This window comes from Cibotium barometz, chromosome 39 (genome assembly GCF_041138505.1).
Source record: "Cibotium barometz isolate CiBa-2024 chromosome 39, ASM4113850v1, whole genome shotgun sequence".
Classification (NCBI taxonomy): domain Eukaryota; kingdom Viridiplantae; phylum Streptophyta; class Polypodiopsida; order Cyatheales; family Cibotiaceae; genus Cibotium; species Cibotium barometz.
In genome coordinates this window covers 34848198-34871680 of record NC_141084.1, presented here as the reverse complement: position 1 = coordinate 34871680, position 23483 = coordinate 34848198, and the positions used below count along the sequence as shown (strand labels likewise).

General features: G+C 42.2%; 1 protein-coding gene across 2 annotated transcripts; it reads left to right on the top strand.

Annotated features, from left to right (window-relative positions):
- Positions 1–16716: 16716 nt before the first annotated feature.
- Positions 16717–20543, top strand: LOC147616021 (protein EFFECTOR OF TRANSCRIPTION 2-like). Of its 2 annotated transcripts, none has more exons than XM_086778658.1 (3): positions 16717–17045; positions 17774–18262; positions 19262–20543. In XM_086778658.1, the coding sequence occupies exons 1-3, from the start codon at positions 16902–16904 to the stop codon at positions 20015–20017; spliced, it is 1389 nt and encodes a 462-aa protein (XP_086634784.1). In that variant the 5' UTR covers positions 16717–16901; the 3' UTR covers positions 20018–20543. The 2 variants fall into 2 exon arrangements, with proteins under 2 accessions (XP_086634784.1, XP_086634785.1); XM_086778659.1 differs by having other exon boundaries at positions 16719–17045; positions 17774–18241.
- Positions 20544–23483: the final 2940 nt, after the last annotated feature.

Genomic DNA, 23483 nt, shown 5'->3' with positions numbered 1-23483 from the left:
CGAGAGTTGAAGCCAAAGAATGTCAGCAGCATGTTAGGAGCCACCGAGAAGCCAACTTGGGGATTATGCAAGCATTTTTCGAGGAGGCAGAGAAGGATTCACTGCATTTTTCGAGAAGGCAGAGAAGGATTCACTGGAATCTGACCCGCCTCTACGATACCCAATTGAGCTACAGAGTCCTTACGGGGAGGTGCTATATAATGAATTATTGGATATGGGAGCTCAACACAATTTGCTATCATATGGAGTGTGGTGTCAACTTGGAAAACCACCTTTATCCAAGAGTGCTATCCAAGTTAAGGGTATCAATAAAAGAAGAAAACCACTATCTCTGGAATTCAACACACTCCTGTTGCCTATGACAAGGGGACTGTAATTCAAAGCTTTTTGGTTATGCCTACTAGTACTATGGAGGGAACTGTAAACTTAGGGCCCAAATGGATGTTAGCCACCAAGTGCAATATTGATTGGGCAACCAAGTGAGCTACAACACAAGAACCAGCTCTCAGTCTGACCACTCAAGGTCCCGCACCTAAGCCATCAACTCTAGACAAAATGCTAGATAACAAAAAATCACAAAGTCAAGTGGCCACACCATCTTTGATTGTTTGCCACGCCTCTAACGCTTCAATGCCAAGAGTGGAAACAGGCAGTGTGGTCTCCAAGGCTCCGCATACTTTACCAACGAGTACATACAAATGGGTCCCAAAAGCTTCGTTAACACCTACCTCCACTGCTCAATCTCATTCAGACAAGAAGCCTCGTAGTAGGAAAGCAGCTACCCACCCGAGAAAAGGTAACATAACATCACGTTAGATTCCTAAAATATAATTAGCAGCCCAATGGTACTAGGAAGGGAATGACTAGATTTGGGTCCCTAAACATAAACTGAATCCCTCTACATCGCCTGTAAAACCAAATGTTGCCACCCCAACGACAATTCAAGACCGTGGTAAGGGAAAGGTAATGGAGTGCTCCACACCATTTCTTCTAGAGCTAGTTTGGATTCCCAAACGATATTGATCGATACCACCTAGCTCAGGAAGGGGGGAGCCACATGAAGCTTCTAGCTCCTCATGCGCCAGGCACACATTGATATAGAAGTTTCTGCACGCTCTACACCTACCCTTGTCAATACCCACCAAGAAACCAATGAGTCTACATCTCCCCTTGTAAAAGTATCGTCGGAAACCATTTCCTCCGTTCGTTCATGGGAGCGTACACTACCATCTCTGCAATTTGATGTGGCCACAAGGGTCATAAAAAGCTATCTGCCCACATCACCACCTATAACCCACTGGACAAATTGGTTTTCCAAGGGGCTACAACATCATTGCAAAAAATATGATCTACCCAAGGAAGGGGGGAACATGTACTCACGTTCGACATTCTATTGCTTCCTCCCTAACCTTCTCCGCTGACCATGTAGCTCCCAAATTCGAGGGAATGTATATATATAGCTTCATACACAAAAAAGAAAAGAAAAGAAAAATAAAAAATACTAAAAAGAGCAAGAGCACATTAAGAGGAGAAATATCCGCACACAATTAGGAACTAGATTGACCTGTCTTCATAAACCTACTGATGCTATATCTGTGTTTGCAGATATGGCAGATGCACGAGCATCACACACTTCATCCACTCCCACCTTTGGTGAGAGGTATCATCTATACCTTTCTCAGGTATTTCACATGTGCTATCCTGTAATTAAAACCGAATTGGATCATATAGATGTACAAGAAGCCAAAGAGGAAAATGTTGAGGAATTAGAATGGCTAATTTGCCTATTGACCACGACTGACCCCTACTCCGTAGTAGAGGATGTATCCCCGATAGCCCAAGACTTTCCTTTTCCACAGGATGACTATCCTCGCATAGTTACATTCTTGACGAGTTTATGTTTATGTTGAGGAATTAGAATGGCTAATTTGCCTATTGACCACGACTGACCCCTACTTCGTAGAGGACGTATCCCCGATAACCCAAGACTTTCCTTTTCCACAGGAGGATGACTATCCTCGCATAGTTACATTCTTGACGAGTTTATGTGGATGGGAAAACGAAGAAGATATATCTGACGATGAATGGACGGATGAAACTCATGGCACTACTGAGGTTGATTTTATCTATTTGGATAGAGGCTTAGCCTTAGGGCTAGAGCCAAAACTCTACAACATCCTCTTACCTTGATCCTCAGTGTATTAGTGTGGTGACTGGTAGGTAGGTTAGTGTTCTCAAGTTGTTTCTAGTTTTGTGTCCTTAAATGAGTCCTTATTTTTTCCCACTGATGTGCCTCTCGAGGTATAATGCTTGTTAGTTAATTGTACAGGTTGAAAAGTTTGAGGTGGGTTCGCTTTCAAGTCCTGAGACTGTCGCAATGTTCATACATAAATATCTACATTAAATTGCGGGCATTTCTCATCGAATCAAGGAGATCTCCAAAATACAAGTGTAATTCTTCCATGCCCACTCTCTTTCATTTTTACTGTTCAATTAATTGCATGAACTATAATGCATGACCACATGGAATTTGTCAAAGCACTACTTAGTTTTTGAAGTTGCCTAACGTGTTAATGTAAATCATTAATGAGTTTAACCTTATTTTAAAAATTCTTGGGAATGCATGAAGTCTTTAGTTAACCTTGGAATATGGTTGTCTTAGGTCTCTTGTATATACGCCCATCATTCTAGGGCTAACTTATCTTTGTACATTGACACAATCTAATACACTTTGTGTTGTGTGCATTCTTGCTTCTTCCTCTCCAAGCTTTGTGTGCTTTCCTACAACCCTAATTCCAACACACCTAACAAGTCACATCAACAAGTATAAAAGCATTAAGCAACAGCTTGCCACCATTAGTAAGACACTTGATGATGATGAATCTAAGGCTATCTTACTTGCTAGCTGTTGTGAAAGGAAAGAAGAGTATGGTAACATAGTTGAAATCTTGTCTAACAACTCTACTCTATCCTTGAATGATGTACAAGCTTCATTGCTTGAACATGAGTAAAAGATGAAGAGCAAGTATGAAAATGGAGCATCTTCGTCAAAGGAATTGGCACTTTATCTACTGGTCAAAGAATCAACCTCAACAAGTGAATGTGATGGAAGCCTCCTTTCCAAAGTAGGATATAGAAGTACTTTTTTGAAGCTATGGAGTTTTCACCCACCCCTTGTATCTTGTTGTATTGTTTCTACCCACTAGCACCGATGATGTAGCCATGGTAGAATGATGTGAAGGCCAAGATGCCTAGTTCATGTGTAAGGCCAAGATGCCTAGTTGTATGTTAGGTCAAGATACATATGATGTGTATCTCACACCTAGATGTGTCCTAGATGGCACCAAGGGGGGGTGTTAAAAATGTGGTGCCTAGATGCACAAGGAGTATGTATCAAGGGGGGGGGTGTGTGAACAGCCTCTAGTGGAGATGAGATATTTGAGATATTGTGATGTTGAGGTGGCATGACTTGTGTCCACACCTTATTGTAAGCCTTGGCTATATTAGAGCCACTTTGAAATGAATAAAAAACACCACTTTACCTTATGCAAGTCATGGTTCTTTGAATATGCACTCACAAGGTGATTAGTACACTAATCTCCTACTCCTCGTGCACTAAATCATTGCATTCCTCACCTTCTATCCACCATAGCTTCTTCCCCTCTCATTTGTTCATGCTCACACCTCTAATTTTTAAGTCTATGTGGTAGCGTGTGCTGAGTCACGGGAGAGAGAAGAAAAAAAGAAGAAGAGGAGGAGGGGAGAGAAGAAAGAGAAGAAGAAGAAGAGGAGAGAAGAAAGAGAAGAAGAAGAGGAGGAGGAGGAGAGAAAAGGAAAAGAAGAAGAAGAGGAGGAGGAGAGAGAAGAAAGAGAAGAAGAAGAGAATGAGAGAGAAGGAAAAGAAGAAGAAGACGAGCAGGAGAGAGAAGAAAGAGAAGAAGAAGAGGGGAGAGAGAGAGAGAGAGAAGGAAAAGAAGAAGAAGAGAAGGAGGAGAGAAGAAAGAAGAGGAAAAGAGAGAAACAAGAATAAGAAGAATAAGAAGGGAAAGAAGAAAGGGAAGAAAGAAAGAATTATACTCTCTTGAGCAAAATTGTTTGGATTTTGGTTTTAGTGACTTAAGATGCGCCAATAGATATGCATGGATTTGAGACACAAGTAGAATTGTGTGATAGATATGCAAGGACTCAAGACTTGAGTAAATTTTTTGGTTATGCACCTAGCTCAAGGTCACCGTTATTCTAGGATTGTTTGATTATTTCTTAAGCAGTTTATGTCGTAATTATGAAGATAATAGTTTTGAGTTTATGCATGAGGGTAGGCATATTGTTATGTGTGGTGTAAGCATGATGTGCAAGTTATTCTGATGATTTCTACCATGGAACTACGATGAGTTTTTAACAATTATTATCTCGACTTACACATAATAAGTTATCTTTATTGAATAATTACATTTTCAGTTATTCACAAATTATTTTAAATTCTTTATTTCCCTTAACCTTTTCATTTTGTAGCCAACAAAACATCAAGGTAAGACTCTCTTACTTTTGGATTTTATTTTTATGTCATCAACTTTTATTTAATATTTTTTTAAAGTTATTTCACTTGTACTCAATATGATCGATGATGATGAGAAGAACAAGACTACCACAACGACTACTCTGACTCTTAGGGTAACATATTTATTTGATTATCTCTACAACTTATTTAAGACTTTTTGTAAATTTTAAGGAGAGTTCTTATGCATCAAAAGTAGAACTTCTTGGAGGCGCTGGCTCTTCCATCTTGAACTATACTTTATGAATTTTTCACTATGTATTAGTCTTGTGGTATGGGACATGAGATTAATCCTGTGTGAAGTATTCCGATGCAAACTTATCTCTAGATTTGTGTGGGATAATTTTGGTTGTATGGGACACTAGAATTTATTACACATAGAAGTCCTTGATACAATGTCTCTTTTACATGTCTGTGAATACTTGGTGATATTTATCTACGACGGATAACTTATCACAATTAAGTGTTAGTTGTGAGTGAGTCCGACCAACTATAACATGTGTAACGCATGTGTGAGTTTGATTGTGAGTGAATCCGATAAACTCTTTTGAATTAATTTTCGATGAGGGTGACCCATTGCGGTATAAGAATCGACAGTGTATCTGATTCTTTAGAGGGTGACCCTAGTAGTTGGTTGTGAGTGAATCCAACCAGCTGTGACACGTGTGAGACATGTGGTATACTCTGTGAATACGTGTGACACGTATAAAGACATTGTGATGTAGGAGTTTGATTGTGAGTGAATCCAATGTAGGAGTTTGATTGTGAGTGAATTTGATCAACTCTAAGACATGTGTGACACATGTAAAGATTATGGGAGTTTGATTGTGAGTGAATCCGCTGAACTCCAAGACACGTGTGACATGTGTAAAGGTTCTGTGAGTTTGACTGTGACACATGTAAAGATTATGGGAGTTTGATTGTGAGTGAATCCGTTGAACTCCAAGACACGTGTGACATGTGTAAAGGTTCTGTGAGTTTGACTGTGAGTGAATTTGATCAACTCTAAGACACGTGCGACGTGTGTGAGAACATTGGGAGAATCCACTTAAATATGTAATGACATTATGAGTGAATCCAATCTAGGAACGATTAATGTATTTGATCACTAAACTCTAAGACACGTGCGACGTGTGTGAGAACATTGGGAGAATCCACTTAAATATGTAATGACATTATGAGTGAATCCAATCTAGGAACGATTAATGTATTTGATCACTCATGTGTGTTGATAGTTACAACCGAGGACGATTGTCTCCTAAATCGGGAGAACTGTCAACGGGAGTGAGATTTTTCAGATATTTTATTTTTTGCAAAAGAAAGCTTGTGGAGAAAGCCAAGATTTTTGAAATATTTTATTTTTGTAATCTATTTTTGATGGAATACAATAGTATAAAAATACTCAAGCAAGGATGCTTTGGGCACACGCTTGGGGGGGCAGTTGGGACCCAATTTGGTATTTTTATCTTGATTTTTTGTATTTTGGTTGCACACGCTTCTTGAGATCTCGATATTCTCGTTTCAAAGAACTTGTTATCTGTCTCTCCATTACTAAGGCTGGCTTAGTGGTTTTGTTTGTGGATGACAGATGTATTATTCATGATCACATTGACAGCAATATAATTGTTACTTCTAGTACTTTGTCTCATGGTCTTTATAGGCTAGATACTTATGAAAGATAAAAGCATAATGTATGTACAATTTCTGCCACAAAGGCAATGGGTGATGCTAAGCTATGGCATGCACGCTTTGGTCACTTAAAACTTTGACAATTTGCTACATTTGCATAAGCATGACATGATGTATAAGCTACCACATCTTAAATTCCCTATCAAACATGTTTGTGAGAGGGCTGTATTCTTGGAAAAATGCAGCAGGTATCATTTCCCAAAGATGGTTCAGCCAAAGCTGTCCAAAAATTTCAGCTTATACACAGTGATGTATGTGGTTCTATGTGAGGACACCATCTATTGGGGGCTACCGCTATTTTCTCACATTCATTGCTGATTATTATATTGATATACCTGGTGGGTATATCCATTGAAATAGAAATCAAAGGTTTTTATGTGCTTTAGGTACTTTGCTGCTAGGGTTGAAAATGTTTCTACATGTAAGATTAGTACCCTGTGTAACTGATCGAAGGGGGGGGAGGGGAGAGAGTATATATATAAGGTATTTTAGGCACTTTGCTGCTAGGGTTGAAAATGGTTCTACATGTAAGATTAGTACCCTGTGTAACTGATCGAAGGGGGGGGGAGGGGAGAGAGTATATATATAAGGTATTTTATACATACATGGCTAATCATGGGATAAAACACCAATATATTGTGCCCTATACACCTCAACAAAACGGTGTAGTTGAATGCAAAAATAGGTCTCTCATGGAGATGACACATTGTATGGTCAAAATTTAGGAGTTACCTCATGGTTTCTAGCTAGAAGCAATCATGTGTGCAACATATGTTTTGAATAGGTGTCCGACAAAGGCTTTGTATACAATTACGCCTTTTAAAGCTTGGAATGGCAAAGAGTTTTTTGTGGCTCACTTATGAATTTTTGGTTGTCTTTCTTATGCACTTGTGCTTGAGCAAATTCACAGAAAGCTTGACGATAAGGCTATTAAATGTATTTTTGTGGGATATAGCTCGAAAAGTAAGGGTTATCATCTCTATCATCCTACTACAAAGCAGATTCTTGTGAGTAGAGAAGTTGTATTTGTGGAAGATGCAATTTAGGTCTTGCTTTCATGTAAAAAATAGAAAAATGTATGTTCGCAGGATATATTCAACACTCTCCTTCCATTGTTCAATGCAAAACACATTGATGTAGAGCGTTTGGGTAATCAAAGGAATGCTGAAAATCAACCTACATAGGTTACAAATCAACATGTTTTTCAGCCCACAGATCAGCCTATTGATGAGGCAAATGTGGATGATGCAGTTGATGAGGAAAGAAGGATGTTAGATATCCGTAACGCCGCTACGGGCGTTACCACAAGAGGGGACGGCCTCTGGCTCACCACCCAGCCATAGAGGAAGAATAAGGATTGCCCCTCATCCCCCAGGCTATATAGTGTGTGGCCTGCCGTCCACACTAGCCTGGCCGCCCATGACTCCGCATGGGCGTCCTCTCCCACTGAACCCCGGACATGGCCATCCGGTCTGTCACAGTCGGTCCACAGGCATTACCGCCTACGTGACATTACCCCCCCCTTAAGAAGAGTTTTCGTCCTCGAAAACAAACTGGGGAAACCTTTTGGAAATTGCACTACAGCATTCCCAAGTTGCCACCTCCTCATCCATATCTGTCCATTTAACAAGTACCTCCTGGTACACTTTATGTTGGGTTTGTCTGTCACGATACTCTAGAATCTTTTCAGGTTCATGTGGTATCTTTGGTGGCTCTATCAAGTCCACCAAAATCTCTGGAGAAACTGCGTTCTCTAACCCGTAAACTGATTTCTTCAGTTTACTGACATGGAAGACAGGATGGACTTGAGAACTCTCCGGTAACTCAAGTTTATATGCTACGTCCCCAATCTTCTTAAGGATTTTAGAAGAACCACAATATCTCGGAGAAAGTTTATCACACTTTCTCGTTTTCATGGTTTCTGACTGCGCAGGAACCTTGAGGAATACAAAGTCACCTTCTGCAAAGGTCACCTTTCTTCGTCCTTTATCCGCATAAGTTTTAGCGCGATCCTGAGCACTACGAATGCTCTCACGTGCGGCTCTCAGCATATCATTCATATCTTCAAGGAAATCCTTGACAGATTGAATCTTCTCCTTTTCTAGGCCTACAGCCATTGGAGTTCTCGGCTGGAATCCATACATTAACATGAATGGTGTAAATCCAATCGCTGAGTGTTTGGAGCTGTTATAGGCAAACTCCAATAAGGGCAAGTACTCTTCCCAATTAGATTGCTTCTTACTAACATAAGAACGCAACATATCCTCTAGAATTTGGTTAACTCTTTCAGTTTGCCCATCAGACTCCGGATGATCTGTCGTACTCATACTCAGAGTAGTATCCAACTTTTTGAAGACTTCCCTCCAAAAATGACTGTTGAACTTTCTATCTCTATCCGACACTATATCTGCGGGCAAGCCATATAGCTTGTAGACATGTTCAATAAAGAGTTTTGCCAACTCTGGCGTTTTTACAGTTTTCTTCGTGGCGATAAACTTTGCCATTTTAGTTAACCTGTCCACTACCACCCACACCGAGTCATTCCCTCGGCTCGTCTTGGATAAACTGGTAATGAAATCCATGGAAATGCTTTCCCATTTCCCTTGAGGAATCTCCAGCGGATGGAGTAGTCCTCCAACCTTAAGACGTTCATGTTTATTGACCTGGCACTTACTGCATTTCAGCACATAAGTCTGGACGTCCTTAAACAAACTAGGCCAATAAAACTATCTTTTTACTAGTGCATAGGTCTTCTGAATCCCAGGATGACCCGCACTTGGACTATCATGACTTTCTTTAAGAATTTGGGCCCAAAAGTCACCAATAGTGACTTGAAAGCCATTTCAGACTTTCATGGTCCGTCCGGACCTCAAAAGTAGCACCATATAAATAGTGTCCACTTTTTCAGTGCATGAACTATCGCTAGTAACTCTCGCTCATAAGCCGAGTAGTTACGCTGCGCACAATCTAACTTTTTACTTTCAAATACAATTGGGCGTCCCCTTGCATTAGTACGGCCCCAATGGCCTCATTACTAGCGTCTGTTTCCAAAACAAACGGCTCATTTGGATCCACAATAGTCAAAACAGGTGCAGCTGCTACGGTCACCTTAAGCTTATCAAAGCTTTTCTGTTGGGCTTCCCCCTAACTAATGTTTTTTGTTTTTAACCGTAACTGGTCAGTCACAACGGGACTGTGATCTTCGCGTAGTCCTTCACATACTATCGGTAGAACCCCGACATGCTAAGAAAAATCTACAGTTCCTCGAGATTCTTCAGCGCTGGCCATTTAAGAATAGCCTCTACTTTTTATGGCTCCATCCGCGTACCATCGGCGGATATAATATGGCCAAGGTAGTGAATTTTTGTTTCAAAAAATTCACATTTGCTCTTCTTCGCAAATAGTTTGTGCTCTCGCAACAACTCGAACACTAGACGCAAATGCTCTATGTGTTCTTTCTATGTCTTACTGTACACAAGAATATCATCTAGGAAAACAAATTTTCCTAGATATGGACGTAAAATACTGTCCATTAGTGTCATAAACGTCGCTGGAGCATTGGTTAGCCCAAATGGCATAACCAAAAACTCAAAATGCCCGAAACGGGTCCTAAATGCTGTCTTCGCAACATCTTCTGCTTTTATTCTAACCTGATGATACCCAGATCTCAGGTCTATTTTTGTGAAGTATCTCGATCCATAGAGTTGATCAAAAAACTCATCCATGCGTGGCATCGGATACTTGTTCTTAATCGTTGTCTGATTAAGAGTCCTATAGTCTATGCACATCCGCATAGATCCGTCTTTCTTCTTTACCAGAAGAATAGGCGATGCCCACCCACGAACTTGAACTAGGCCGAATAAAGCCTTTGTTCAAATATTCCATCAATTGTTTTTCCACCTCCTGTGCCTCGGAGTGGCTTAATCTATAAGCAGGTTTGCTTATAGGTTTTGATCCTGGCATAACTTCGATGCCATGGTCTACTTCTCTAGATGGTGGTAAACCATCTGGTAAATCATCAGGAAAAACATCCTGAAATTCCTATAATAAATTCATTAAAGTATCTACGTACTTTTTCTTTAATGTCTCATTCACCTTGGATTTTTTCTTATTTGAATCACATGCATGCCAAACAGGGTTTTCAAATAGTGGGTCTCGTCCAAGGTTATTTTGTTTTCCTTGTTTGTCTACGCAAACATCATTTATTGTTTCATCTACGGAAACAGAATTCAAAAGAGGGTAACAAGCATTTATTGTTTCATCTACGGAAACAGAATTCAAAAGAGGGTAACAAGCATATACCTCTGCTATCTAGTCTCTACGGACCGCTGTACACAGCTCCATGGAGGAAATAAGTGGTGTGGCAGGGACAGTACGGTCGCCTTGCAGGGTGATGACTCTACCTCCGTGCTCAAAACATAGCGTATTATGTAAGTAATTCCGAGCTAGACTAGGGCCCAAGCCATACAGCCACTCCCTGCCTAGATATACGTCTGCTCTGGCTAAGTGCATGACCTGAAAGTCAAGCGGAGCCTCGTAGTCCTGCATAGATAATGGGACCCCCAATACTACGGTATTCCATACCGTTCTATCATATCCATTGGCTAGGCCAACAGTATACTCATGATCACTCCGGATCTCAGTCAATCCCAACTTCTTGACTAACGAGTAGTTCAAGAAGTTGTGGCTAGCTCCATCATCAATAAAAACTGTGACTCTACGGCCACCTATGGTGCCATACATGCGCACCATATCATGCGGACCTACAGTAGGCTGCCACATCGCTGGTGTCACTGAACAAGCATGATGCTCATCACGATGACACACTGTCACCTCTCTAAACTCTGCGGAACTGAGAGGGAGTTGCTACACTGTATGCAACTGCCTAGAAGATTTATCATCTTTTTTGGGCTCGTTGCCACTCGTGCTAGCTTTAGGCTTTGGACACTCAGCCTTCGTGTGCCCTACTTCATTGCAATTAAAGCAGCGATTTTCCTTTCGCGCTTTAATATACTGCTCTTTCTTTTGGATTTCGGTGTCTCTTTTTTTTCTGGATGGTCGCGGTTTTTTAGACCAATGACCACCCTGTCCTTCCTGGTCCGTCCTATCCCCTTGTTTTTCACTGCGAAACCCTTTTCTTTTGAGGCTTGACCTCCTCTTTTCACTACCCTCGGCCCTGCTAGAACCACCACGCGCACTACGGCGCTTGATGTCATCGAATATCTATGCATATTGAATTGCCTCTGCTGAGTCTTTAGGCTGTAAGGGTTCTACGTACTCAAGGTAATCATCTTTGAGGCCTCTCTTAAAGCCTCGCAATGTTTGGAATGCATCGATTCCCTTTAGCTTGAGTACTATCTCCCTGTAGTTTGAGATGTACTGAGTTAGGGATTTGTTCTCCATCGAGCACTTGTCCCATAACTCCCAGCTTCTCTCTGCCTCATTAACAGAAAATTCTTTTCGAAACATTGTTTCAAATTCCGTCCAAGTGGCAGGGCAAGTTGTCAAACTCATCCACCACTTGTACGCTTTGCCGGTTAATGAGAGACTAGCCTCTACGGGCTGTATACGGCTAGGTTGCTGTCGTAGTGCGTGCAAATCTGACCACTTCGCTAGAAACATATTGACTGAGTCCTTGTTTCTCTCCTTTTCCTCGCCACCAAAACTAGGCGGCTTTAAGTCTTTTAATAACGACGAAGCTGTCGCTATGGACGGCCCCGCAGGCGCATCGGCCTGTACTCCTGCAATTACTGGCAAGGCTACGCTCACCCGTGCCGCAGGAGCTCGGCTACCACGAGGAGTTGGAGTACTAGCCAAGGCGGCTGTCAGTGCATCTAACCGTGTGGAGATGCTCTGTAGCATCGTGACTAAATCAGCCTGGACTTTACCCATAGTGTTCAATTTGGCATTAAGATATTTAAACAGTCCACTAGAGAGCTCCGTCTCTGTCAGGACATCAACAGGGTCCAATAGGTCATAGTCGTCGTCTTCATAATCCAAGAGGTCCTCCTCGGTCCCCTCGGCGACGTCAGTGTTCATGTCCTCTGGCTCATCGGCCAGAAAGGGGTCATCAGCCAATGCGGCCGCTGGCGGGCTCGCTGGGTCCTAAGGCGGGGTCAATAGACGAGGAGGGCGCTGGTAGATCACGCGTGATCGACGAGCGCACTCCGGACCAAACAACGGTCGGGCGTGCACGGCCTGACAATTTGATCGGGGTCAAACCCGCGACCGAGGACAAGAGACTGGAAAAACCTAGAGAAGTAGAAGGCGGTGGGGACACACTACACCTAGCAGACATCTTTAATTCTTGCAAAAAAATAATGCGAGAACTCGAAAATTACTTAAAAAAACGCTAATAAAATGAGCAGTGGTGGAGAGAAAATAGTCACCCCCCTTTCCGGTCGCCTGTCAATTTGTGTTGCGTTGCGAGCCTCTACAAGGACGCTTCCGAGATGCTCCGATCCACGAAAAATGCCTGCAACTCATAACAAAAATTAAAATGATCGAGAGGCTGTGCCTTGCCGAGATTATTTCTTGCGGGGATTATCCTTCCTCCCCAGCCGAGAGAGAGCGTTTGTTTGAATTTTTTCATTTTTAATTTTATTAAAATTGAATAATGAAAATACATAAAAAAAGAAATGGTTTTTTTCTTTTTTCTTTTTTCTTCTTTTCTCTTTCTGGCCGTTGGTCCTGCTGGTTGGTTGGCTGGCCCGTGGGGGCTGGCCATTGTGGCTGCTTTGGCCGCCGCTGCCGTGGCTAGCCCGTTGGCTGGCCATTGTGGCTGCTTTGGCCGCCGCTACCGTTGGCTGGCCGCCCCGCCGGCTGGCCTAGCTGGCTGGCCTGGCTGGCTACGCAGGCCAGGTCGCACAGGCAAAGGCGTCCCCAACTTCGACGCAAGCTTCCCAGACGACGTTTACCTCCACACGCTTGCTGTAGCTGCCTGGCATTGCTGATCGCGCAGGTCATTCAAGCCTTATACAGCCATTCACAGCATTTTCTTCAACGTCGTTCGTGGGCTTTTCGTCCTGGGCTGCTCCAAGTGCGGGTCATTCAAGCCTTGTACAGCCATTCATCACAGCTTCTTTTTTTTCAACGCCGTTCGTGGGCTTTTCGTCCTGGGCTGCTCTTCGCCTTTCCAAGGCAAGCCCCCCTAGGCTCTTCAACGCGGCCGTGGGGCTGGTGGGGCTGGTCTTCGCAGTGGGGCTGTTGCTTCGCCCCCCCACACACAGTCGTGTGCATACAATTTCAATATTTTTCGTGGGGCTGGTCTTCACCCCCCCACCTCTACACACAAGGTTTAACGAGTTCTTTCGCAGCCATTCAACGCAGAGAAAAAAAACAAAATGAAAATTGATTTTGCTTACCTGCGTGGAGACTTGCTGTGTGTGACGGGGAGAGAAAGAGAGAGAGAGAGAGAGTTCTTCCCTTCAAAAATGGCTTGGTCGCCTCCCTCCACACACTCCCTTGTGGAGATAAGGGTGAGAAGATTGTGGATGAAAACCATCGAGTGGGCTCCGGTCCCCCGTTCACGCGCGAACTCTCACGATCCCCTCGAACCACGCTCTGATACCAGTGTTAGATATCCGTAACGCCGCTACGGGCGTTACCACAAGAGGGGACGGCCTCTGGCTCACCACCCAGCCATAGAGGAAGAATAAGGATTGCCCCTCATCCCCCAGGCTATATAGTGTGTGGCCTGCCGTCCACACTAGCCTGGCCGCCCATGACTCCGCATGGGCGTCCTCTCCCACTAAACCCCGGACATGGCCATCCGGTCTGCCGTCGGTCACAGGCATTACAGCCTACATGACAAAGGAAAATAGAGGAGTCAAAAAGTATGCCAAAATGGCTGGTGCAAACACTACATGACAACAAATTGGCCACTCCTTTACCTAGTAAAACACGTGCAGGTTCTCATCATGCATCTCATGTTGATGCAGGTTATGTAATGAAGAGGAACCTATCTCCTTTGATGAAGCAAAGGAATCTGAAAATTGGATGAGTGCTATGCAATCTGAGTATGATTCGATACTCAAAAATGATACATAGGATTTGGGAGACCTGTCTTATGGCAAGAAGCCACTAGCATAAAATGGGTTTGCAAGCTTAAACATAAAGTTGACGATAGTGCCGAAAGGCTTGTTGCATTTAGGGTTATGCACAGGAAAAAGGCATTGACTATGGTGAAACCTTTGCACCCACTTGTCGTATGTCTACCATGTGGAGTATCATTGCATTAGCAACACATAAAGGTTAGAATGTACGTCAGTTGGATATCAAAACTACCTTCTTGAATGAAGATTTGCATGAGGAGGTCTATATATCTCTTGTGGTTTTGTACTATAGAAAGTCAAGAATCAAAAGTATGCAAATTAAAGAAAGCTTTATATGGTCTTAAGCAGGTTCCCAAAGCATGGTACAAAAAGATCATGCATACTTGGTTACACATGGTTTTTGCAATAGCCCAACTGATAGTACCCTTTATATTAAGAGTACTAAGGATGTTTAATTGCTCATTGTGTTATACATTGATGGCATGCTGCTCATATGCCCTAATGATGATCATATTTCAGCTTTTATAGCTGATTTAGAAAAGTCGTTTGAGATGTCGTATCTTGGACCATTGCACTACTATTTGGGCATTGAGTTTTGGTAGCGTAATGATGGCATTGTTATGCTGCAGAGGAAATACATAGATGCATTGTTGAAGAGGTTCAATCTTGAAGACTATAAACCTCTGGCTACACCTATGGAACCGGGTTTACAACTAAGTCTTGAAGATGCAAGTGACCCTTTTGATGCTGGTTTGTATCAAGAAGCTATTGGATGCCTTATCTTTTTGTGTAACACTAGGCTTGACATTTAGTTTATGTGGTCTCAATATTGAGCAAATTAATGCATAGCCCAGGCATAAAGCATTGGCAGTCTATCAAACGGGTGTTCCGTTACCTAAAGGGCACTAAACACTTTGGGTTATTTTATCCCAAGGGAAGTAAATCACAGTTGCATGCATTTACAACCTCAAACTAGGCTGGATGTTATGACACACGAGTGGTTTTTGCTTTCGCCTTGGTGATTCATGTATATCATGGCTCAGCAAGAAGCAACCCACTATGACCACTTCTAGTTATGAAGCTGAGTACAGGGCAATGTTTATAGCTACAATTGGGTGTGTTTGGCTCAGGCGCCTTATTACTGATTTGGGTGTACAGGGTAAAAGATAAGTTGCCTCCATGAATATATAAGTGTAGGTGGGTTGGCGATTATTTCTCTTATATAAATCTATAACTATGAAAAATGGGGCAAACGTTTTCAAAAAATACCCTAAAATGTCTAAAATTGGGCGAATAAAACCTTTCAAAACAACCAAAATTTAGGCGAATATTTTAGCAAAAAAACCCCCAAAAAATAGCCAATTAGCGAAGATTGACCCTTATTTTTTTCTTCTTTGGGTATTGGCCGAGTACTCAGCCAATACCATCTTCACTGTGATAGCTAAAGCGCTACAGCAGTTGCAAAGGAATCCAATTTTTCATGCTTGCACAAAGCACATTGAGGTGCACTATCATTATGTCAAGGAGAGATGCTTTGTAGAGGAAATCAGCTTGGCTTATGTGCCAACACAGGACTTGGCAGATTTGTTCATGAATGCTCTCCCATGAGAGAAGTTTGAAGCTTTTTGCAAAGCTTTAAACTTACTTCCCTTTGGGGACTAGTCTGGGCTCCTTATCACAGTCCAAAGAGTTTGGCACATACTGTATTTCTAGTGCTAGCTCACTCCTTGTTCACATCATCACTCCCAGGGGGATTTGTAGCCATATTTGGTAGTGATGTGTGTGAACACACTAGTGTATTCACACACATCATTGGTTGATTCTAGTGTATGAACACACTAGGATCAGCCATGACACTTTTTCCCTCTTTAGGAGGTTTTTCCCCATGCGCTAGTATACACCCATCTTGGGGTATACTTATCATCTTTGTATAGAACACATTCATTATCTATCTATCATCTCACTGTGTGCTCCCTTGAGCTTCTCCATTGTGTGTGTATGCGTGTGCATTCCTGTAACGCTATTTCTAACAATTATATATAAATATATGTAAATATAACATATTATCGCAATGTAGCAAATAATGGCTTAACATATTTTCGCAATGCAAGAAATATTGGTATAATTTTTTAAGGAAGGACTAGCACTTGTTGAATAAGGCTAACCTTTGGGATGCGAGCTTGCAATAGCCAACCATCTATGGCTAGGGACTCTTGTTGGTCATGGATACCACTCGACCATAAATTTGATGTCTAGTGGGCCTAAGTCTCAAGGGCCTGCTAGCTTGTTTGGGCATCACATGCACAATTGGGTGGGTCCATTGTTATATGGCGGGGTTTGTGTGAAATCCATCCTCAAACAAGCAAACGATATTAGAAGTAGGAGCCACTGAGCCAACTTCTTTTGGGAGGGGCCACCCCTTTGTGAAACCTCCCTTACAGGCATTGGGTGCAGTCTGATTTGTAGAGCCCACTTACCCTTGTAATCAGTCCCATGTACTTCTAACTCTACCAACCGTGTGAACAACCTGCAAGACATAGCTGTTGGCCGGACACCAAAAGCGTGTAAATACCGTGAACGATTCAAAATGCTCAAGATCCCCGATGGGGGGCTCTTCGCTGACAGTGGTATACAAGACCACGAAACCCAACAGACAGGCCCCTCCTCACCATAGCCCAAGGCCAAGGTTGAAGAGAGAAGATCACTGCCTGCCTGCTTCCCTGGACAAGCTCTTCTCTGATTGGAAGGCAAGTACAGGATTTCTGCATCTGAATTTACAGCCCATAATCTTTTAGCTGTTTTTTTTTTCAGTCTAATCATTTGTTTTTCCCTGCTTCTTGCATTACCGTTTGTTTAATACCTACTGCTAGCAATAATTTTTCACTGTTTATAAACTTTATTATATTTCACCACTTGCATCATCTGTAAGATTGAGAATGGGACATTTGACCATTTGACCTGCCAATACATACATGCACATGTACACGTTCACGTACATGTGTGCACGTGTATGTTTGAGTGCACATGTACACATACACACATTCAAACACAGTACACAGACATAGTACATATGCTTACATACATACACGTCATACACATTCACACACACACACACACACACACACACACACACACACACACACACACATGCAATGTACGTATGTAGGTACATACATTAGAATGAAACTTTGCTCGGTAAAGAGATGAATCAGATGTTTCTCAACAGAGATCAAACTCATAGCTGGTGAGATGCTTCATCATGGATGCTTGAAAACTCAAAATTTTGGAAATAAGAGGTTTTACAGTAAACTCTTGTTGCTGATGTTCTTAGGAATCCTACAGTGTGTGGTCCAGGCCACATGCATTGCTGTTGATAGGTTCAACCATTTTCTCTGTAGGCCCCTTCATGTATTTGTTGATGTTTGTGTTGTTGCTGTAGGCCTTTTACAGCTGCTGATGTTTATGTGTGTTGCAGGTGCTTGTGGGACCCACAGATTGGCAGAACCATTCTGCTGGCTTAGAGGGCGCAGAGAGGTACAGATTGCACAATCTTCCGTCGAGTTATTTTGGTCCTGGTGTGTATGAGCTTGCGTTGTGCTCAACTGAATGCTCAAGCAGCCACGGCACGAGATCTTCTAGGTACCCCAGAAAGGATTCGACTATCATTATTTATGTTGGGCAGGCCGAAAACGTTCGTGCACGGCTTCAACACTATGGCCGCTGTGGTTCTCATTTGGAAGGTGGAGTGGACTTGCTCAAGGGTGGGAAATCCCAGCAACCTGAAATCACATCCCCAAAGCTCTGGCAAACAAAATCTGATGCTACTGAGAAGATCTTTGATCCTTTCAGTGCCTTGGGCAAGAAGGAAGATGCTTGTTGCTGGCCATGCTTGTTCACAGAGGCCTTTTCACGGGGGTATTCAATCGCATTCCGGTGGACTGCTGTATGTAATTTTTTCAAAGCTGTATGTCTGATAAGATCATAGTCTTGAGAGAGAGATTTAAAGAGAGAGAGAGAGAGAGAGAGAGAGAGAGAGAGAGAGAGAGATATTAACGTCTACGAGAGGCCAAAGTTGGCCTATGAGACAAAAAATAATACAACTGTGTTCTTCCGGTCATCGGAAGAAAAGAAAGAAAAGAAAAAGTGTGCATGTGTTTGGATACAACTATGAATCATCATGGATAAGAGGTGGGTTATTGAAAAACCCAACAGTCTGGTGGGTAGCTTGAAGACGCTCATGGTGGAAGCATATATTGATGGGTGTTTGGCGTTCCAAGATCCCTTTTCAAGGGAAAGTCTTTGTTTGGCGGGTGTTGGTGGGAGGTTTGCCTATAGGGGATCAAGGAAGTAGCAGGACTTTGTGTTTTCTACACCACTTGCCCAGAGAATAGCCTCCATTTATTTATGCATTGCCTAGTTGCTAAACGTGTTTGGGATTTTGTTTCCTGAGCTTGGTGGTCCATTGCACACACACATGTTTCAGTCAGGGATTGGGTTTTCAACAATCTTCCGGGTGCAATAGTGGAGGTTGCACTTGTGGATTTGTTTCATTTCTTTAGGTGGATTGGCTTGTGGCGCATATGGCTCACCCGAAATGCATTCATCTTCGATGGCCAATCGGGTATACCGGGCCATATTGGACGAATTCGGGGCAGCTTTCGGCCATGGCTTCCATGCATCTGATATGCTGAGAGTTGGTCGCTTCTTGGATTCGGATCGTCTGCACAGTTCCATTGCGTGCATGGTTGATAGAGGGTTTTTTCCCGGCGGCATCGTCACTGCTTGGGAAAATGTATCAGTTGTCTGGACTGTTTAGAGAGAGAGAGAGAGAGAGAGAGGTCTCATTGCCTTCATAGCTGCTATTAGTAGGGTAAAGTTTTAAGAGTAACGTGGCTGTCTTTGAAGGAAAGGGATCTAGTTATGAGAAAGCCTTCGTTGAAATCATGTTCCTGTCTATTTTCAGACTGAAAGCAAAGGTGATGCTCAAGCTATAGAAACAGGTTTGTTAAAGATTTTTGACTATGCTTGGAATAGAGGGAACAATGGGGAAAGGAGGCCAGATGATGCTTTCAAAAAACTGCTGCAGAGAATGGTGCCCGCCATCATTTCTACTGAATCTCCAAGGTGGTATAAGCCTTCCAAGTGGACCATCAAATTCACTAGAATTGGTAACAGAAAGCTTAGCAACCTTCAAGAGAAGAGGTCGGTTATTACAGTTTTAAAGGATAGACTAAACAAGGTATCTACAAGATCATCAGTTGTTGATGAAGTAAGCAAGCAATATGGTGCTCTGCTCGCACTACCATGGAAAGTCCAAGTGAAAAAGGAGAGCTCGTCTAATATTTTTTGTGTGAAACACAAGAATCACACGATTTCTGGGCTGCAGAAGGCTAATGTCTGTGGGATAACAGATGCTCGGGGTATGGTCTGTGAAGAAATGCCCATGCAAGGGAGAAAAAGGTGTGAAGCACATAAAGGAATGCGACTACTTTCCAGTACAAGGCTTGCATCCACACCTACTATGAAGAGGCATCCCATGGCAGTTCATGCTTTTAAGGAGGATGGGATCGAAGATGACATCCATGAACCAAGCCAGTTGCTAGTTTGTGGTTACCTTTTGGAGGATGGGTTGAAATGCATGGTGTTGCCGGAGAAAGGCAGAAAGCGTTGCACATCTCATAAAGGAAGGCGCATCAGAGTGCAGAAGGAGTGCTTTTAATTCAGAAAAACAGAAGTTTCCCCATGGCTGCTGCGTCAAGTTGGGCATTCAAAGGGGTTGCTAAGGGTGTTCCAAGGTGCTGAAATGAGTTTATTTGTGCTTGAGATGGGTTCGAGCATTATATATCGAGCGTATGTGATGTCTATAGTGGACTAAAGAAAGGCTCCTGCTCATGTGGATGACTACAGAAAGGCCTTGGGTTGATTGTTGCCACATGCTTTGCACAAGCTTGTGCAGCCGTCTACTACATCAATTTTATGGCCTACTCATTGGGTTTAATTAAAACATGGTACCCACCACCAAGAGATGGGGCTCATAAAGGCTTGGATTCACGAAAACCCTTTCAAGCTTGCTTACTCTCTCTGCTTCTGCAAGGTATTTTTCCCTTGGCATCGTGAAGTGTATTTCTGATTCATGGGATCATTAGTGCTGCATTGGTTTTGAAACATCGCTTCACTTGGGTTTTGAGATCATCACATACTCCTACTTTTTATTTTATGACCACCTTTTCTGGTGTTTGAAGCAACCTTTTCTCCTCTCTCTCTCTCTCTCTCTCTCTCTCTCTCTCTAATGTGCAGGTGCACTTAAAACCCACACAGTTGTTTTTGAGAGCTTAAACTTATTGGAAGAAATTTCAGGCTCTTCGGGGCCTGAAATTTCTTGTGATTATGGTAGAACATCTGTATGCGTCTGTTACAGTTTTGTGTGTGTGTGTATGTGTGTGTGAGAGAGAGAGAGAGAGAGAGAGAGAGAGAGAGAGAGAGAGAAAGCAGGTTCAAAGCACGTGTGCGCTCGCATCACATGCTTTTCCTTAAAAGAAAATGTGATTAGTTCATGTCTTGTTGCATTTGTCTAGGTTCCTTAGGCTTCTAAGTTCAAATAAAATAATTAATATATGGGAGATGAAATAGGAAGGTCTAGCATGGGAATAATTCTTAGGGTTCGAAGGCTCAATTAAAATATAAACAAATGGGAGGTATCTAATATAAATGGGATGTAAGATTTTTTTTTTGGGGACCAATAATCTTTATTTATATTAATTGTTCCAAATCTAACATACACCAAACCCAGAAAACCTACTATCTACTCTTTTTTCACCTTATTCAAGATTTTACATAAAAAGTCTCATCTTTCATCCTCACACAAGAAACAAGATTGTTCCAAGAGATTTGATACCCTAGTAATAAGCAAGTCTCCATCATGGCATCGGTAGTGCAACCACGGGGGGGATTGTTTTTCTAGCATTTCCCCATGCTTTGACCAGACCTTGATTGTGGGTCTAGTGCCAACGGGGTTCTCAATAAGGACAACATATGTGATCAGTTTGTTTTTCCTTGCGGTACCATCTCTGAGTTTTAAGTCCAAATCTAGGTCTTTTTTTCTCAATCCAATATCTCACATCATTAGGAGAAGAACCCTAGTATATTTGAAGTTTAGCCAGGGGAATTCCTCTGTAGGTTTTGAATCAACAAATCCAATTCCAGAGATCTAATTTTATTTACATTACATACAGACCAGCATATGTATACACATTTATACATCAACTTTGAATCTTGCAACCTTGTATATGTAGCTCTCAAGAATGCAAAATTCATTCCTGTTGGTCCAGATTTTCCATAAGATGCAAGTCTTGATAATATTAAACACTAGCCCACTGAGTTCATCAATGATTGTCCACTTTCCAAATAACCAGTCCTCCCAAAAGGTTTGCATGTTTAGACCCTTCTTTATCAACTTAGTCATTTTGCACCAGGTGCTCCTTAGAGCTGGACATTCCCAAAACACATGTTTGCCACTTTCTATTGAAGACCTGCAGCTAGGGCAAATGTCATTGGCTGTTTCTTTTTTGCAGTTTATAGCCAATAGGTAATGTCCACATGCAAACCTTCCACATAAAAACTTGAAATTTCCTAAGGACTTGACAATTCTAGATCAAGTACCATCTCTTTTTTCAGCTAGAGGAGCTCCATTTTACATTTCATATTTTATTACAGTACAAAACATTGGCATCCTCCTTTCTCATTAATGCATAAATGTCCCTAGTTTTGCTCTCCTTTAGTTTGACACCATTGATCCAAGTCCAATCCTTGATCCAGATTGAAGTATCAGTTGTTGTGGAACATAATTCACTATGCAATACCTCCAGCACTTGAGTCATTAAGTCTCTCTCTCTCTCTCTCTCCTAGTTAATTGAAATTCCAAAGATAAAGAGATTCACCTCTTTCCACCCAGCCAGATCCCTGTCCGAGCAGTCAGCCATATATCTAATGCCTTTGTTTTTAAGAATCTTTGCCACTTTTGTGTCAAGTAAAGCTAGGGGGAGATTAAACTTATACGTCCACCATAGACCCAAGGACAGCATGGAATTACCCGTTACCCTTCCACCACCATCCCAAGACATGAAGCCTAAATTATCTTTCCAGCACTTGCATAGCAGTTTGCAAAAATCTAAGCATGTGATTTTGAGAGGGGCGTATGAAAACAGTTTATCTTTCCAGTTTAGGTTCCCCCATCCACCCTTAGCCAAAACATTAGCCATTTTCACCAATTTCCTCATCATTAAAGCCCAAGTAACATTTTGAGATAAAACCCTAGGGAGCATCAGAGTCCTTCTAGCAACACAATGAGTGGGCAAATGAATAACACCAATGTCCCCTTCCTTTTTAGGCACTAACACTTTATCCCAAGCCAGCCAAGCAGGGATGTAAGATTTTTCAAGAAATCATCTAAATCACAAGTTCAACACAAGATTAGTACAAACAACATAGAAAGATGCAAGAAAGCTCACCACCCACAACCATGCTTTGCATCTTGTTCCTCCTCTCAAGCGAGGGGGCTAAATAAAGCTCATCGTATAGATTCATTCCAAATCAGCCTTGGTGTCCCATACCACGAGAGCTTGCTCGTACAAGTTCTCAACAAGACTTTGTGATCCACCATGTCCATGGTAGGAGTATGACTACTTTGGTTCATACATAGACCAACTATTAGTCTCTCATGATAATGACCACCCATCTCACTTATATAGTGACAGTTGTTGCTATAAATAACCATCCAATCATAAATAGCCAACTCACATGGAATTATTAAAAACAATGAGTCTTAGCCACCCATATCTACATGCTTTTCGTAATCTCAAGGCTGTTGTACCTTGCCAGATGAGGCCCTAATCTTGAGGATTAGCATTAGGTACATAACATTCTTCCCCTCAACCATTTACTCCTAAGTGAAGTCTAGGAACCAATATTACAACTAGCCATTGTCTCCCAAGTTGAGTCCTCCACTCTTAATTTTGCATTCAAGGATCAACTTATTTTTAAGCTCTCTTGCTAAAGTCAGTCGCTCATGTGGAACAAAGGATAAGTCCTCAACCTCAACAAGTTTCGAATGAGTAATAATATTATCCTCAACCCCTAGTTTCTCACAGAGTCTACTCACATGGAAAACTGGATGAACTTGCACATTA